At 38.2% G+C, this 18,896-nt stretch overlaps 1 protein-coding gene and 1 long non-coding RNA gene across 2 annotated transcripts in view; both read right to left on the reverse strand.

Moving 5' to 3' along the window:
• The window catches only part of LOC311630502, a 760,408-nt gene that overhangs the window by 609,707 nt on the left and 131,805 nt on the right, over window positions 1–18,896 (reverse strand). The window lies entirely within an intron of this gene.
• TMC1 (transmembrane channel like 1) overlaps window positions 1–18,896 on the reverse strand; it is a 270,648-nt gene that overhangs the window by 113,904 nt on the left and 137,848 nt on the right. The window contains exons 3-4 of the mRNA XM_084899506.1: window positions 4,518–4,561; window positions 2,550–2,712 (exon numbers count right to left, since the gene is read on the reverse strand). Coding sequence (XP_084755632.1) covers window positions 2,550–2,565 — 16 coding nt within the window. The 5' untranslated portion in view covers window positions 2,566–2,712; window positions 4,518–4,561. The remainder of the gene's footprint in view (window positions 1–2,549; window positions 2,713–4,517; window positions 4,562–18,896) is intronic.

The raw sequence follows: 18,896 nt of genomic DNA on the forward strand, positions 1-18,896 counted from the left end.
AATATGTATGACTGCTTAAAAGCCAGGTCTGTGAGAACTACTCCAAAGTATAAAAATATGTTTGTAGATATTCTCATTTACCTGCTAACATTACCTAAAAGCTATGATGAATAAACTGAATCAAATAATTAAGCCCAAGCATACTATGAACATAATATTGGAATTTAGCTTCTAGCCATAGTGAAGTAAATAGAAATACATTAACTCTTACTTTAAGCAACTAGAAAGTCAGATAAAATACGTTTAATGTCTCTTTTCAGACATTGTGCAATAGACAGCACAAGACAGTGATCTCTGAAAGGAAAGCAAATGCAATTAGCACTGACATTGTCTGATCAGTTTTTCCTGGGAGTTTCTAGGTTGTAACACAGGGAAAGGGAATCCAAATGGAGGCTTGAGGTCTCACTGAGATGAGGAGACACTGTTCTGGTTTTAGGGAGTCGAATGCATAATTTGTGTTGTGAAATAACCAAAAAGAAAGGAGCTACCAAGAAAATAGCCCTGGAGATCTACAGACAAACCCTTTGGCTGAGTACTGGCATGTGCCTACATATGTGGTGACTACACAGCTAAGAAAAGAACCATGAGAGAGGAGTGGGCAGGAGAGTTTCTGGAGCTCACAAGAGTCAGGAGTTCCAGTTTGCCACCAGTCAGAGAGGAGAGACCTCCTAATCCATGGAGCATTGGTTAGAGTCCTTAGAGAAGGTTACTGCCTAGGCCAAATTAGCCCTGTGCTGAACTCACCCTAATAGAGTTTAACAGCAACACTTAAAAACATCCAGCTAATTAAAAGTAACTGAACTGCATCCCAGAAAATTATCCAACAATGTATTTAAAAAGACAAAAATAATCCAGAACCCAAAAATGTAAAATTCAACATTACCAATAATGAATAAAAAAATTTACCAGGTAAGGAAAAATAATGCCTCACAACCAGGAGAGCAATTCAATGAATCAATAGAAACAAATACAGAAATGACAGATGATGGAATTAACAATAAACAGCTATTATAAATACATTCCATATGCTTAAGAACATCATAAGAAAAGTATATATTTTAAAAATGTAATTCAAATCATAGAAATGAAAAATACAGCATCTGAAATGAGAAATATACCAGATGGGGTGAACAATAAATTAGACATTGATGAAGAAAAGAGCACCAAACTCAAAGACACAGGTATAGTCCAAATCAAAACAGAGGAAAAACAAGATCTTTTAAAAAAATGAAAGCATATCTGTGACCTGTGGGATGATATTAAATAGTCTGAAATATATGTAATTGGAGTCCCAGAGAAGAAATCAGAAAAAAAATGAGAAAATTATGGCAAAAATTGTTTTACATTTGATAGCAACTATAAGCCCAAGATCCAGGAAGCACTGCAAATTCTAAAGAGAAAAGAGAAGAGTAAAACTATTGTATGTCGAGGCACAGCATAAACAAATTGCTAAAAAGAAAGACAAACACACAGTAATTCTGAGAATACCTTAAAAGCAGCCAGAGCAAAGTGACACAAAGACTGATCAAATTTTTCATCAGAAACTATAAAAAGAGAAACCTCTAAAGCACTGAAAGGAAAAGTCCATCAAAAAAGTCTTTCAAAATTAAGGTAAAGACTCTCTCAAACATACAAAATTTGAGTAAATTCATTGCCAGCAAACCTGTATTACTAGAAATATTAAAGGAAGTTATTCAGGCAGAAGAAAAATGATACCAGATAGAAATTTGGATCTAAAATATGAAGAAAAAACACTGGAAAAGATAATATATTGGTAAATTTAAAAAAAGCCTTTTTATCTTTATTTTAAAATTATTTTAAAGATATATGAATATTTAAAGCAAAAATAATGATAAATGGTAGATTTTAAAATATATGAGGGATTAAAATATGTAAGAGCAATAACACAAAGGACGGGAGGGAGAAAAAAATTATACTATTGTAACATTCTTAAAATATATGTAAAGTAGTGTATCATTACTTGGATGTTGAGTTCAATAAGTTAAAGATGGAATAACAACAACAAAAAAATATATCCTAACATACCAATAGTGGAGACAGGATGGAATTTAAAAGTACTTAATCAAAAGAAGGTAAGAAAAGAGAATAAAGAGCAAAAAATAGGTTTTTATGTCTCTTTTCTTCACTTGCTCTGCCTTAATCCTCTTTCCTCTCCTTTTCAACTTTACTTAATCCAGACTGTATTTAATCCACAAACGAAAGCAGAACAGGTCTCCTTCACCAAGCTGTCCCACACACCAATCTCAGGGTAGGTCACTGTTATGGACTGAACCCCAAATTTGAGTTGCTGCACTGGAATCTCAGTGTATTTTGGTGAAACCATATGTCCGTTAAGGAAAAGAAGTTGAAGAAATATTAAACCCTTCCCAATTTCTTAAGAAACTCACACACACACACACACACACACACACACACACACACACACAAGGAAAAGCCCCAAAGAGGGAACAAAAACTGTGAAAAGTCTTCTCAGTGTCCAATCTCTAAGAAAGGTAGGATATTCTACAACAGGTTTTTATTTGAAATACCTTTCTTGGGCGGCATCCTGGTGGTGTCCTGTCAGAGCGCCTCAGCCCCCGGCTGACCTGGAGAAGGATGGCAGGTTGAAGAGACAAATGTTACAGGTGTGGCCCAGCACATCCACACACGTCTGCCTGTTGCTGAAGGCGCTCCCTGGTGCCATTTCACAGTCTGAAACATAAGAAGGTACTAATTTCCTCGCCATTAAATTTTCATGAATGTTTACTTTGCCATTTAGGGATGGAGTATGCAGGTCAAAAGGGCTGTATTTGGAACTTTTGTGTGAAATAAAACAAAATTGATCCTATTCAAAGCAAATCTGGCTCCATCCCACTCTGTACATGTTTGCCTGCCTCGTTTTAAATCCCTTTCATTCTAGGGTTTTATCCTAATTACATATATTGGGGGCAGTGTAAGTGAGTGCACTCTTAGAAAGGTGAGAAATACTGACCGCTAAGTATACCGGGTAAATTAAATGGGTAAATAAAGAAGAGACTCTGACACCTGGAGTTTGAACTTAAGCCACAAAGCTCCAGGGCATTCTCCAATGTGGGGAAACTTGGAGACTATATATTCATTTTCTCAACTTCTTTGAAAATAAAACTTGCTATAAGAGAAAATTGTTATTTCCTAGGCAAAATCTTAAGACTTTTTTTTTCTATCAAAACTTCTCATAGAAAGGTAGTCATCTTTTCTTATAATGGTGAACAAAGTAGATTTTCATCATTAAAAGAATAAAAGGGACAGAAAGGACTGAAATTTAATGTTGCAAAACAAGCAGTCTTTTTGAGAGTGAGGACACCGGCATTCTCTGGTTACTTTGGTGATAGCCACTGCCCTTGGCAAGAAGGAGCAGTGTTCTGAAATGAATCCTGGTGGCACATTTACACCAGACCAGCTTTTGGCTTCACAAATGGATTCTTCTAGAATATAAAGGTCAGTTACATATATTTTAGCTGAAGTAGTTTGTAGCATCCTCAGAATTATGACTAAATTAAAGCTCTGTAAGGCTGGTGCTCACAGTTTTGTTTTTTGTTTTTCCTATTTGGACACTAGACTAACTGTAATGATAAAATAGAATATTACTTATACAAGTACTCATATTTATAGATGCCAAGAATGGCTCTTTAACTTGGAATTTTTAAAGAGATTAAGAAGTTTTATTGCAAATCATTGGGGCTATAATCTAGAATAAGGAAATTATGTAATTTAACTTATATTAAGTTATATTATAAAGTTGCTCTAAATACTCTTTTGACAAAAAAAAACATAATAAGCATATGGATAAATTAACAAATGATGTTCTGTAAACCTTGCATCCAGAAAATTATAATAACAATACTAAATAAAATATTAAAGACAGAAGTGATAAAAGAAAGAATAAATTCAACTACATTATTTAAAAAATATTTATTATTAAATTGATTGGGGTGACATTGGTCAACATGAATATATAGGTTTCAGATATGGGTTTCTATATTACAATACCCGTACATTACACCATAAGCCAACTACATTAAAATAAGAAATTTATATTTATCCAAAGATGTTTCAAAGAAATTTTTCAAAGACATTTAGAATTTTAGAAGACATTTACAGTGCTTCATAAAAGTATAAGAATAAAGAATTTCTACTACCTACCAACAAGAAGATGAGCACCCCAAAAGGAAAATAGGGCAAAGATTTGAATATATAAAGTGATATGTAACCCAAGAAAACAATGAACAAAAACAGGAACAGTAATTTCACAGACAATGGAAACACAGAGCCCCTAGACATGTAAAGAAAGACCAAATCTCATCTAGAGAAGCTCAAATCAAGAACAGGAGCAGTATGTGCATGTTGCTTCAAAACCTTGGGAATTCCCTGGTGAAATCTGAAAATGGCCCAGTACAGGGAGGTCAAGGAGACAGGGAGAAAAGAAGCAGGCCACTCCAGATAGGCAGGGGGCTGTGTTAACAAGCAAGGGAACTTACAAGGCTTTGTCTTGGGCAGCCACCATAGGAGTAGATCTCTGCACCTGCCCACCAAAATTTTAAAAGTTTATGTAGAGGCCTTAACAGTTTATGTATATCCTTCAGAGGGTCTCAACAACCTCCTTACTGTGTCAGGACTGTCCTTGAGACAGTTTCTGATATGGGGAAGGCTAATGGAACATACATTCCATGGACAGGGGAGAGGGGGAGGAAGCTTTGGTTGCTCAGGTCCTGCTCAAGGGTCATGTCCTCTTGATGACCTCCTCCAAGACTCCTCATGACTGGCTCTTACAATCTTACATGCACCCTCCTGCCCCTTTCCACAATGTGCCCTGAGCAAGGGGTTTCACCAGCATGGAAGTGACTCCTTGGCAGCTATCTGGCTGCACTACAGGCAGAAACCATAGCAACAATGTAGGCACATGCAAGAGAAAACACAGATTAAGAGAATGCTTCCCAAAGTAAGTAACAATTTTTCCATCAAAGCCCCATCATCCGTACCACTGATTTATTAAATTCCTTCAGCTGGGGGTTGAATCACTCAGGGTGTGTTCACTTGTATCTACATGTACTTTAATAAAGATGATACATTAGCTGAGTCATCAAGTATAAACACACAGCATTCTGCTTAGATAATGGCACAGGTGCCGCCTTGTGAGGCAGTAATAACCTCCAAGGTCATCCTATTTGGGAGGACAGCTTTTCTCATTAGAGACATTTCAGTGTTCAGCAAGGACAGGCTTACTAGCTATCATTTAAGGCTTGTTAGGTGAATGTACTAAGGGCTTCTTTGTATGCTAAAAGGTCTCCCATGCCAATGGACTGTGGCAGATGATCATACCATTGGAAAACAGAACGTGCTCCTCTAGCCCTGAGAAGAGGGAGGTGGGGAACTTTTGTTAATATGGGACAGGCTCCTTCCTATACCCGGGGAAAATCCAAGGTGCAGCAACTCAACAACCTAAATGAAAGCTGTGGCCAAAGATCTGTGCCACACAAATATTAGGTCCTAGTTGGCACTACCCAATAACTACCTTGGCAGTCCAGCCAGTCTGCCAGTACCAAACTGGTCTCTATCCTTTAATGCGACAGACTGCACAATTCCATGATATCCATCCTATATCCCCTGGCACAATTGGCTTGGTTCTGTTTACAGTGGTTTTTTGTTCCCAAAATAGGAGTGCATGAGTGCTGGTGGGCAGGGTGCTGTTCTGCTGCAAATAGGCATCCATTTCATCAAAGTGGGAGCCTGAACCCAACAGAGGTGAGTTGATGGAAACATTCTCAGCCCACCCTGTGATGGGAAGGGTAGTTCTTACCATGATATGCAGCTCCTTCGTGAGAGGTTCTACCTAGAGAAGTGCTGTGCCCTCTAGTAGGAGCTGTTGCTCTAGGGTAGTGGTCGGCACACTCATTAGTCAACAGAGCCAAATATCAACAGTACGACGATTGAAATTTCCAAATTTTTTAAACTTAAACTTCTTCTAATACCACTTCCTCAAAATAGATTCACCCTAGCTGTGGTATTTTGTGGAAGAGGCATACTCAAGGGGCAAAAGTGCCACATGTGGCTTGCAAGCCGCATTTTGCCGACCACTGCTCCAGGGCAATTGTTCTCAACTTTTCTAATGCTGCGACCCTTTAATACAGTTCCTCATGTTGTGGTGACCCCCAATCATAAAATTATTTTTGTTGCTACTTCATAACTGTAATTTTGCTACTGTTAATGAATCGTAATATAAATATCTATTATTTCTGATGGTCTTAGGCGACCCTGCTAGTGGGTTCTCAACCTGTGGATCATGACCCACAGGTTGAGAACTGCTGCTGTAGAGCCAGGGGCACATCTCCACATCATCCATGTAATGGGTACATTCTGCTGACATGGGGAAGGAGAACAGGGACAGATCTCCAGACATTGCAGGGTTGTGCAGTTGGCCTTGGGGAAGCACTTGAAAGCTCCATGTGGCCCCTCCCAGGGGCATATGCTAAGCCCGGTACAGCATGGTACACTGCTAGTACTGTGAGCAGGGTACCCAAGATGGTGGCAATGATGGACATACTGCATAGATAGTTAATTCCCAATAGTCCATGGTCATCTACCATGAGCCACATGGCTTGTCTACCAGCCATGCCAGGCCATTGAAAGCACTATGGGAAGGGTATACAATGCCTATTTGGTGAAGTTCTTAGACAGTTTCTTCTATTTCCTTGTGCCCCCAAGCAACTATGTTTTGAGAGTTACCATTATTTGATGAGGTTCCAGCTGGCATTTCACCTCAGCACTGGTTTGATCACTCTAACTTAAAGGCAGATTTCACTGATAGAGTTTTGCAGAGTTTGACCTTGATGGATGTCAATGCCCAATATGTTCATATTCATTAATATTCTCTTTAGACTTTCCCACCAGCCCATGGGTTCCATGTGGGCAGGAACACCTCAACTTTAATCTCTAGATTCCACATCACTTATCATTATGCCTGGAAGTTCAGCAAATAGTTCATTGAATATGGATGGTATAGTACAACTCAGTGCCATTCCTAGGAGTTGTCATGACTTTGAAAAGCAGATTGTTTGGAAAAGATATAAGCTTCAGAGTGAGCCAAACCTAGGTTCAAATTCCTAGCTCTGTTACTAACCAGCTCAATGTCCTTGAAATAATTACCTAATATTTTTGAAATACCATTGGGACAAATGGTGATCATAAAACATATTTTATAGGATAATTTCAATTTAAATGATATAATGAATATAAGTAAAGAATCTGGCATATAGTAGTGGCTCATAAATAGTAGATATTTTTCTAGTTATTCCTGAATATTCCATTATGTGTACATGTCTATTCCATGTATACTTACATTATCCTATACAACAAAGAGGTAATATGCAAATTGACTGTCATGCCCTCACACAAGATGGCCACCCCCATGTGGACACAAGATGGCCACCACAAGATGACTGGCAGGGGAGGGCAGTTAGGGGCGACCAGGCTGGCAGGGAAGGGAAGTTGGGGGTGATTGGGCCAGCAGGGGAAGGCAGGTGGGGGTGATCAGGCTGGCAGGGGAGCAGTTAGGCATAGATCAGGCTGGCAGGGGAGTGGTTCGGGGGTGATCAAGCTGACAGGCAGAACCAGTTAGAAGCAATCAGGCAGCCAAGCAGTTGGAAGCCAGTAGTCCCAGACTGTGAAAGGGTTAGGCCTGATCCCTGTGGGCCTGGTCACCCCTAACTGCCCTCCTGCAGGAGCAGGCCTAAACCAGCAGTCAGACATACCCCAAGGGACCCCAGATTGGAGATGGTGCAGGTTGGGCTAAGAGACACCCCCCCCCCCAAGTGCACAAATTTCATGCAGTGGGCCTCTAGTAATACATACTAACAAATTCAAATAATTTGTTTCCTGTGTGTGTATTTTCCTTTGAATCAGCAAGGCTAAGAGATAAGATCAATTGTACTGTCCATATTCTTGCTGCCTAGGCGAAATGTTCATTTTAAGTAAATCTTAGAAAAGAATCTGTTTTAATCATAGTTTAAAAAAAAAAAAGGCCTATATTTTCCAATGGCAAGAGAAATAGGTTCTCTGTAAAATATCATACAATCTAATCATCTACTGATTAATTTTTTGGTTGTTTGCCCCACTGTACTATGGCTACATGTATTTATGGACTTGAAATTACTATAAATAAAAGTCCTCCTATTCCTGATGGCAGTTAAAAAGCACTTTTGGAACATGCTCTACTTTTCAACTCTAAAAATATACTCATTTGGGCCACACTAAAAAAACTGATATCTTCCCAGTTGAAAATCCTATTTAAATCGGTGATACCTTCAGCATGGTCGCGAGCACGCACCCCCGAGCACACCTATGATGTGACCGCTCACACAGCTGCAGCCCTCTGAGGCTCAGCTTCTCCGCCCTGTCATCACAGGGCCACCACTCCCACATGCCTTCCCTATGCCTTCCTGGAGGCCAAAAGGCAGCTGCATGCATCTGCCAACCAGATGAACCCAGAAGAGAAGTCACAAAGACTACATGAATGAGGACAGCTCAAGTATTTGTGCAGAATAAATCTGGCAAGATCTTTTTCCCTCTACCTTACCCAAAGCCCCACTTTAAACTGTTTTAAGTTCCCTCTGATGACAACTTAGACCATCTTCCCCAGGACTTTGTATTCTTAGGCTCACTCCATGAATTCTACTTAATTAAATGTAGAAGGTGAAACCTGAAGTACAGTGCAGAGCACAAAAACGTGCTCAATACTTAAGTATTTGGTTTCTTCCTTTCCCAAGCCCCTCTGAACACTCTGGATCATCCCCCACACCCCACAGTTCCTTCCACAGAGAGTCAGAGCTGTTGCCCCAGGCAGGATTTCACAAATACTGAGAAATGCCCAGGAATTTTTCATTTTAGATGTTACTGTCATCTAAAAACATGAAGAAATGCCCCCCAAAATAGTTTCAAAAATAGGAGTACATTTTAAACTTTTACATCTAACAAAAGAATGCTTTTAAGTACAATACACTCTGTGGTGATATTTATTTACAAGGACTTCATAGGATTTGTAAAAAGAAGCTGCAGCCAATGTAGCTGAGGAACGCAACAGGAGTTAAAGTATATGCTGCGCATTCTCTTGCAGATCAGTTAGCTGTTGTTTTGTCAGTGTATAAACCCTTATCTGGAAGAGACATTTGAAATATAAAGTTCAAGTCCTTTGAAACTCCCATGCTCATCTTAGTGTTTGCCTCCATGCATCTATGAAGAAGCAAATAATGAAGGAGGTGGGATAAGATTTCCTCCTGAAGCCCTGGCCGGTGTGGCTCAAGTTGGTTGGGTGTCATCATGAGCACTGTGCACCGAAAGGTTGCCAGTTCAAAACCTCGCCAGGGCACTTACCCAAGTTGTGGGCTCAATCCCCAGTAGGGGGAATGCAAGAGGCAGCCGATCCATGTTTCGTTCCCACACTGGTGTTCCTCTCTTCCTCTCTGTCTAAAGGGCAATAAAAACGTATTTATTAAAAATTTCCCCTTGAAAAGAGGTGGGAAAGAAAAGCTTAGAGAAGCCTTTATAGGTCATTACAACAAGATCTACTTACAGGTAGAACTAAGAAGAATTCCTCTCCACAAACCCCTGGCAACTCATTCATTTTGCCAAGGAGGCCTTGACCCCCACTTGTATAAGCAGAGTCCCCCACCAGCCTCCCAAGAGGGTGAACTGGAATGGCAGCCTTGACAAGCAGGCCAATGAATTAGCAGGCTGTGCCTAGGGTAATTTTCCCCAGACTTCTCTGGCAAAAGTAAGATATTCCCCCTGCAGAGATGACTCAAGAGTTTATAATGTTGGAACTGAGATTGTTTTCTGAAGTAATTACAAGGCACCAGTGAACACTGAGCACTGGGTACTATTTTAAATAGTAAAGTATTTTAATTGCAAGAGAAACAATAAGAGATTTAAAGTAACTACAATAATACACACACAGTAATATATAACTGGAAACTGCAGGTTAAAGTATCATAGTGAGTCTACATCAGGATACTATCTATTTATATTATTGTGGAATTATAGGTTTCAAAACATGATGTGATTGCTATGGGCTATTGAATTATAGAAAAATAATTATATATAGACAAATGGTATGGAGATACCCAACACAATGTAGTAAAACAACACTGGCATTGGTACCCTCCTTCTCAGCTTCTCTTCCCTCGTTAACTCTGCAATGTGGCTTCTGCCCCCATTACTGTCTAGCCCACAATTTCCCTGAAACTACTTTTCAGGGAAAACTCATTCGTTGCTAAATCCAAGGGACATTTTTCAGTATTTGTCTTACTTGGTTGCCTCCACAGTATTTGACTGGAAAACAATTCTTTCTGCATGCTCTCATTCTTGACTTCCTGACATCATCTTTCTTAATTGTCATCTGATCACCTTGACCAACCACCCCTACCCGTAAGTCTCCTTGCAAATGATTCTTTCTTCTTGATCCCTTCAGTGTTACTACTAAAGGTGCCACTACAGGTTCTTTTTCTCCTTTCTCAAAGTACATTATCTCTCTGGTGATTTCATCCATTATAATGACTTCAATGACTTTCTCCTCACTAAAGAATTTCCTCATCTATACCTCCAACTCAGAGCTCTTTCCTGGGCTCCAGACCTATAGAGCCAACTGCATACCAGATAACAGTATCAGGTACCTATTATTATACAACAAACCACCCCCAAAATAGTGACTCAAACAATGAGAATTATTTATTTTATGCATGAATCTGGAGCTAGGCAGATTCTTAATGCATACACAGCAATCATGCAGTTATAGTGAGACAATGGCTGAAAATGAGGTCATCTCAAATTCTTCTTAATTCAAATATCTATCACCCAGGTCAATAGCTGGAGACTTGAACTCTTTCTCTATATGTATGTATGTGGTCACTCTATATGGTGGCCTCCAGGTATCCAGACTTCTTACATAAGAGCTGAAAGCTCTAAAAATAGAACTCAAATTCAGAATTGATATTATCATGTCCAGAATTGATCTAACATTCACAACTAGGCCATGTTATTCTCCTACTGGACATAAAAAAAATCTCATGAAATACCAACCTCAGACAAGGTTACTCTGAGACCATTATAAGATTAAATAAAACAAGGCCACTTCATAATTTGGTCTAAGCATAGACGAAGTCAAGGTCACTATGGCGCCCACAAACAATCCAACCACAGAATTACTCCCACATTCTGACAGCATCCAATCTAAACAAAATCCCTGCTTTCTTAAACCTTTGCCTAAACCAACCAACCAAAGCCCAAATCCTATAATAGGTTCTTCCTAACACCTTCTTATTGAAATACCCCATGGTTCTCTAGGATGTATGTTCTCCTTGCTACAAGTAATAAATACAAGTTTTTTAGCTACAAATGTGTTCCTAGTGGGTTTTTGCTGAAGAGTACTGACAAATATAAGAACAAGTGTCTCCAAAAAAACTGGTGGGTTTTTGCTGAAGAGTACTGACAAATATAAGAACAAGTGTCTCCAAAAAAACAAGTATAGCATTTTCTAAACTAGCCTTGTGCATAGCACCATATCTGCCTTAGTCTGTTTGTCAAGATCATCACAAAGACCCATCCAGATTCAAGGGGAAGAGATGAAGACTCCCCAGAAAGAATGCAAAGAATTTGAAACATGTTTTAGAAACACAGCAACATCTAAATTCAGATGCCACACAGGTACTCAATAGTCCTCATTTCCAAAATCAAACTCATGACCTTTTCTGTTTACATGCCTCTCACTAACATCCACTCACACCCACCTGTCCCAGGAACTTAACCTCCTCCTCTCCAGGTCATCATCACCACTGTGCAGTCTTCTCATCCCTCACCAAGTGGGTCCTGTAGGATAGTTGTACTTGAGCCACACACAGGCACTATTGCCAGAACACACTGCAGGTGAGTAATAGATTTGAGCAGCAACACTGCATGTGCCTGATCCCTGTGGTGCATAGGCAGCTGCCACAGATGCTTCCTGCAAACTGCCAATGGTGGAGAAATATCTTAGTATTGGTTCATTACTAGGTTGGTGTAATTGATTAGCACCAGCCAGAAATAGACCACTATTACATTACATCCCCACTTAGGGTGGCCTCAAAGAAGAAAGGTAAAAGGAAATCTTCCTAGTGGCAAATCAATGAGCAACACACTTGGTTGTCCACTTCATATGGAAGAAAAGATCTGATCCTCAACTATACACTAGCTTTTACTCAATAGTAAATGTCCTGTGCAAAGATTCAAACATTTGAAAAATTTTGGACATACTAGTATAATAATAAAAGGTCTCCAGAAAGTTGTGCAAATTCTTGTTTGTTCCAGAAGAACACGGATGTAAGAATAAGCAGACTCTGGCAGTTCTAGGATGTGGATGTGCCAAAGGAATCCTTAGACAGTGAGTGATCTTAGCTGACTGCCCAGCTCCTATTCTCTACTCATTTCCTATGGAGTCTTTCTCTCAGGGGATTTTGGTCTATTTGTTTTTACAATGACTATCAAAACAGAGATAAAAATTAAAGCTCTAAGAGTTGGGAAAACATTTTAATGAGACTTGAGAATATCCACAAGTACTATCTGATTTTGTTTAATATCTGATTCTCAAAGGAAATGTGACTCAGGAAAACCAAAAGTCGTGTGCACATTTTGGAATTAAGGACTTACAAAATATTCAAGCAGTCCCCCGCTAATGTCAAGGTTGTCCTCTGATTCCCTAACTTACAGGGTTGTTGTTATTATCTGTAATAACCTCTGAAAGGCACACAGAAGGAATCAATAAATAGAAGCTTTATTTCCTGAGAGCATTGCTGTTAAATTGCTAAGAATCCAAGTGTATATGTTTTTCATATACATTTCATTTTGCCAAAATTGTTTTCATTAAGGATGCAATACACCCCTCATGCCCAAGAAAAATAATGTGTTACAATAAAGTGTTATGCTCTGATTACTATTAGTTACAGATTAGATAGTATTTCTTCCCAGATTCTTAAGTAAGAGCATTTGTCTTCTTTAACTGCTTTCACTGCAATAAAAATCTCAATGCAAAGAGCAGAGATATTACATGATCTTTGCATTCCTCTTTATTCTCTATCCACTTAATTTGTATTACTATTGGGGTACTTATCTTACCCATGTTGTAATAAGATATTGACACTGTGTCTTCATCCTAAGAAGACTGTGTGAGCAAGAGCACATTTAGTGTAAACTATATCTAGCATTGTGCTCTACACAAATAAGTTCCTTAAACATCAGGGGCTGCCATCACAAATGCTTTCATGGGCTAGACATGTATTATAAATGAATGAAGCTGGAGCAGTTCAAAATAATTAGGATCCATGAGGGACATACAACATTGGAACAAACATACCCCATCTGAAGACATTTATACATAATAACATAAAGTAAAATATTCAATAAACATAAATGATAAGATAAACCATACAGCTAGGGGTGGGGGTGGGAATCTACAAACTACATTAGATTCTAAGACAACTAGCTTATGACTTCTGTATAAATCTTGGGTAAACTGAACTCAAAGTTGAATTAATGCTAAGAAAGAACTAAATATAGATTAACCAAAGAAAATCAGGACTCAGACATGAATCAGAAGGACTGATTCTAGCTCAGTCTCCACAGCTCCTCATTCTCTCGCTGTCTCCCTTTGGCTTCCAGAATGCCAGCACCTCCCATTCTTCCTCATATCATTCATCCCTATGGACTACATTGCCAGCCTTTATTATAGTAAATTCACAAAACACAAAACCTACCCTTTTAAACACTTTAGGAGGTGGAATTCGGTGGCATTTAGTACATTCACGATGTTTGCAACCATCACCGCACTCTAGTTCCAGAACATTTTCATCGCCCCAAAAGGAGACTCTACCTATTAGGCAGTCATTCCCAATACCCCTTCCCCCAACACCTGGCAGCCACTAGTTTGCTTTCTGTGAGATCTTTATTTTTGCTTTTCCTTGCACCCTTTGTTCAGCCAACATCCAAAGAAAATCAGAGCAGAACTCAACTCTGATAAGGTAGGAAACCAGCCAGAGTTAGGGCAGAATAAAGCTCTCTCCGTGCTCACTGGTTTCAGAGTTAGGGTAGGAGGGGGAAAACTAGTATCGAACTCCTTCGCTTTCCTCAGTCTGGCTACAGAGCCCATCATCCCACCACAGAATCTTCTGATGTGACAGATCTCCTAGTTTCTCTGTTTTAAACCACATTTTACTTTATCTAGTTTTCTTTTCTTTTTTTTTCTTTTTTTAAATATGTTCTTATTGATTTTTAGAGAGAATAGAAGAGAGAGATAGAAACATCCAAAAGAGCATCCATCGGCTGCCTCCTGCACACACCTGGCATGTGCCCTGACCTATTGTGAATTGAACCAGTGACCTGGGTCAATCTCAACCACTGAACCACCCTGGCCGGGCATCTATCTAGTTTTCTTGTTCAATTCCTTTTAAAACAAATATGTTTAATACAATAAATTTGAAAATACAAGCCTACTAAGATCATTTTCCTAAAGAGGTTTCTTTTCTGTTCTCCACTGGGTGTTTCCCTTCTTTATGCCCTAAACTGTGGTTGATTATACTCTGCCTTCCCAGCAAACACTTTTTGCATTATGCTTCGAGTCAGCTGAAAATGAATTTAATAAGCCTGATGTAAATACTCACACTCCCTCTTGTGCCAAAGCACTTTCCTTGGCTGCATCGGGATCAAGGACTGATGGTGTCAGTCTCCTTGGGAATTATGTAGCTCACCTTGGAGAAGGTTCCTAGGCCAAATTTCTCTCAAATGCCGAATTGCCTGCTAGTTAAAACTATGCATAAAAGATACCTCTTGCCCAACCAGTGTGGCTCAGTGGTTGAATGTGTACCCATGAACCATAGGTCACAGTTTGATTCCCAATTAGGGTATCTGCCTGGGTTTCAGGCTCCATCCCCAGTAGGAGGACATGCAGGAGGCAACTGATCAATGATTCTCTTTTATCATTGATGTGTCTATCTCTCTCCCTCTTCCTTCCACTGTCTAAAATAAAATTTTTAAAAAATATCTTGAGGTGCAACATAATCACTATAAATCTATACTGACCAGATTTAAGCTTTATAAAGAGCAGTCCATGATAAAATCATCTGTACCAAAGGCCGTTTTTCTCTAGGTTTGCGAGAGAGACACATAGCCTTCTGCACACAGATGGAGGATCCAGGTTAACTTCAAAATAATGCAAATGTAATTTTAAAATTATAACCACATTTTCTGTTTTTGACTTTTTTCTTTCCTTTGTTTGGGAAAGATAGCTTTGGCCTAGTCAACTCACTCTGAGTGGGCAGGGAATTTTCTTTGCTCATCTTTAAAATGAAAATAGTTGAACCAGATCAGTAGTTTCCTAGCCAGAGTATCAAATCTCTGAATGCAGGCATTTTCTATAGTCTGAAAAATAGTATATCTTTCCACTCAAATCTTTTTTATTTCAAAAAATACTTGCACTTTGGGGTTAAATGAATATTTGGTAAACAACATCTTTTCTATTAAAAAAATAAAACTATGCATGATAACTATACAAAATTGGAAAATAAAGAGAAGATGAAGTAAAACTGCCTGCAATCCTGCCACATAGATATAATAATTACTCACATTTAATGGTGTATTCTTATAGTTTTCTTTCTATGCATATTTTTGGTACATATATTATTTTTAACAAATGGAAATTTACTGCAGGCATGCTATTTTGTAATTTTTTTTTACTTAATAATACACTGAGAGGCCAGACTATTATGATCTCTCAATGCATAATAATCTGGCCACTCAGTGTATATCCTATATAATAAAAGGCTAATATGCAAATTGTCCCCTCAATCAAAAGTTCAACCAGCAGGCAGGCTGGCCAACCACCCATGTCCCTCTCCCTGGCCGGGCTGGCCAGACCTCATCCATGCACGAATTCATGCACCGGGCCTCATATATATACATATATATATATATATATATATATATATATATATATATATATGTATATATATGTATATATATGTATATATATGTATATATATATATATATTCTCACTGAGTGGCCAGATTATTATGCATTCAGAGATCATAATAATCTGGCCACTCAGTGTATATTGTAAACATTTTCCTAAATCATAAACTATTTTTTTACAAGGTTTAAATGACATTCCTATATATATATGAGTATATATTGTTAGTTTTAAATATTTAAATTGGTTCTAATGTTTCATTATGTTTAACAATGAACATCTATGAAAGAATTATTAAGTATATTCACATCAATGTGAATTAAGAATTATCATTCCTGCCAAAACCGGTTTGGCTCAGTAGATAGAGCATCGGCCTGTGGACTGAAAGGTCCCAGGTTCGATTCCGGTCAAGGGCATGTACCTTGGTTGCGGGCATATCCCCAGAAGAGGATGTGCAAGAGGCAGCTGATCGATGATTCTCTCTCATCGATGTTTCTAACTCTCTATCCCTCTCTCTTTCTCTCTCTAGAAAATCAATAAAACATATTAAAAAAAAAAAAAGAATTGTCATTCTTAATAATGTTCAAATTATTGCATCTCTGGATGGTGGGTAGCTCCTGAATTCTTTTATACAACCAGGAGAGTCTTTTATAGCTTCCTTCTTTCCAGTATGATCAATAGCACAGGCACTTTTGCATGTGTTCTGACAATATCTGAATATTAACCAATTCCCCAAGGAGCCCTCATTCCTTTTAGTGGAAATGATATTTCGAGAGCACCATCTGAGCACAAGGGGAGTTTGTTGCTAAAGCTACTGGTTTGGTAATTGTTGCTTGGTCTTTTCAGGGAACCGAACTAGAAATAATTAATTTTTAATAAATTTATGATAATAAAGTTATTACTAACTTCTTTAATTTTATGTTTTATCTGTTTTTGTTTACTCTGAGAAACTTGGTTCCTAATAATATTAGCATAATCATATTTAGCTTTTATTCTAATATCTGTATATCCATAACTTAAGATAAAGTAAAACATGATTACATTAATATATGCACATATAAAATACTTCTAGAATAGCAATATCAATATTATTTCTTAATTGTTCTTATTTTTTCATTTACAATTGAAATTTAATATTATATTCGTTTCAGGTATAAAACATAGTGGCTAGACATTTATTTAACTTATGAAGTGATCCCCCTGATAATTCTAGTACCCATCTGACACCATACATAGTTATGACAATACTACTGACTATATTCCCTATGCTATAGTTTACAATTTTGTAAGTATTCTGTAATTGCTAGTTTGTACTTCATAATCCCTTCACCTTTTTCATCTAGCCTCCTACCCCTCTCCTACCTGGCAAGCATCAGTGTTTTGTTTTGTTTTTTTCTGTATCTGTTTGTTTCTGGTTGTTTTTTAAAAATTATTTTGTTCTTTTAATTAGCCATATAAATGAAATCATAAAGTATTTGTCTCTCCGGCTGACTTATTTTACTTAGCAAATTACTCTGTAAGTCTATCCATATTATTGAAAATGATAAGATTTCATTTTTATGGCCTAGTAATATTCCATTGTATATATGTACCATATCTCCTTTATCCAATTGTCTATCAATGGACAGTTAGGTTAGGTTTACATCTTGGCTATCCAATATAATAAAAACCCTGTGACTGAATGGTGGGATGACCAAAACGATCAGAATGACCACAGCCCCTTGCCCTGGCCAGCCCTGCTCCTGGGTGGGCCCCCCACCCCAATACGGGGCAGGGCCAGCCGGCAAACTGCCCACAGCCCCTCGCCCTGGCCGGCCCCACCCCTGAGCGGGCTCCCCATTCACTGCCTAGCTCCTTGGTGCATGTACATTTAATGAAAGCACAATAAAATAATCATCAGTCCCTTCTGTCTCCAACCAGAGTCTCTAGAGGGCTATATATATATATATATATATATATATATATATATATATACCTAATATGCAAAGTGTTCCCTCAGGAGTTTGACCAACCAGGAGTTCAATCATTCACTATGACATGCGCTGACCATCAAGGGGCAGTGTATAACAAAGGGAGGCCCCAGCCGGCAGCTGCTTAGGGACCCTATCTCTGCACGAATTTCGTGCACTGGGCCTCTAGCTATAAATAATGCTACAATGAACATAGGGATGCAAATATATCTTTTTGAATTAATGTTTTGGATTACTTTGGATAAGTACTCAAATTGGAATCGCAGAGTCATATAGTAGTTCTATTCTTAATTTTTTGAAGAACCTTCATACTATTTTCCACAGTGACTACACCAATTTATCATTCCACTAACAGTGCCTGAGGGTTCCATTGTCTCCACATCATCCCCAATACTTGTTTTGATTTTTTGATGCTAGCTATTCTAACAAGTATGAGGTGATATATCTTTGTGGTTTTAATATGTATTTCTCTGATGATTAGTGTCAATGAACACCTCTTCATATGTCTACTGGCCATCTTAAATATTATAATTATTAACAGTAATTATTGAAAACTATGACTGTTGCTATTATTCTACCTTTATTTATATCTAACTAGGGATGTGCAGTCAAATTACTGTGTTTTTAAGTTTCTGGAGAATATCATGCTAAGCAAAATAAGTCAGAAAAAGCCAAGAATCATATAATTTCACTCATATGTAGGACATAAAAGTGAAATTATAGACACAGACAACAGTATTGTGGTTGCCAGAAGGAAGGAGGTAGGGAAGTTTTCCCTACTCTTTTGCTCTTATAAGTCATTCTGTAGTGAATAGCACTGCATGCAATTATGTTCATGTCCTATCATTTTGCAAAGTGCATGTAAAAGCCTATGTGATGAATGAAATTATTTTGAAAAATTACT

The sequence above is a fragment of the Pipistrellus hanaki genome (genome assembly GCF_964339955.1).
Source record: "Pipistrellus hanaki genome assembly, chromosome: 11".
Classification (NCBI taxonomy): domain Eukaryota; kingdom Metazoa; phylum Chordata; class Mammalia; order Chiroptera; family Vespertilionidae; genus Pipistrellus; species Pipistrellus hanaki.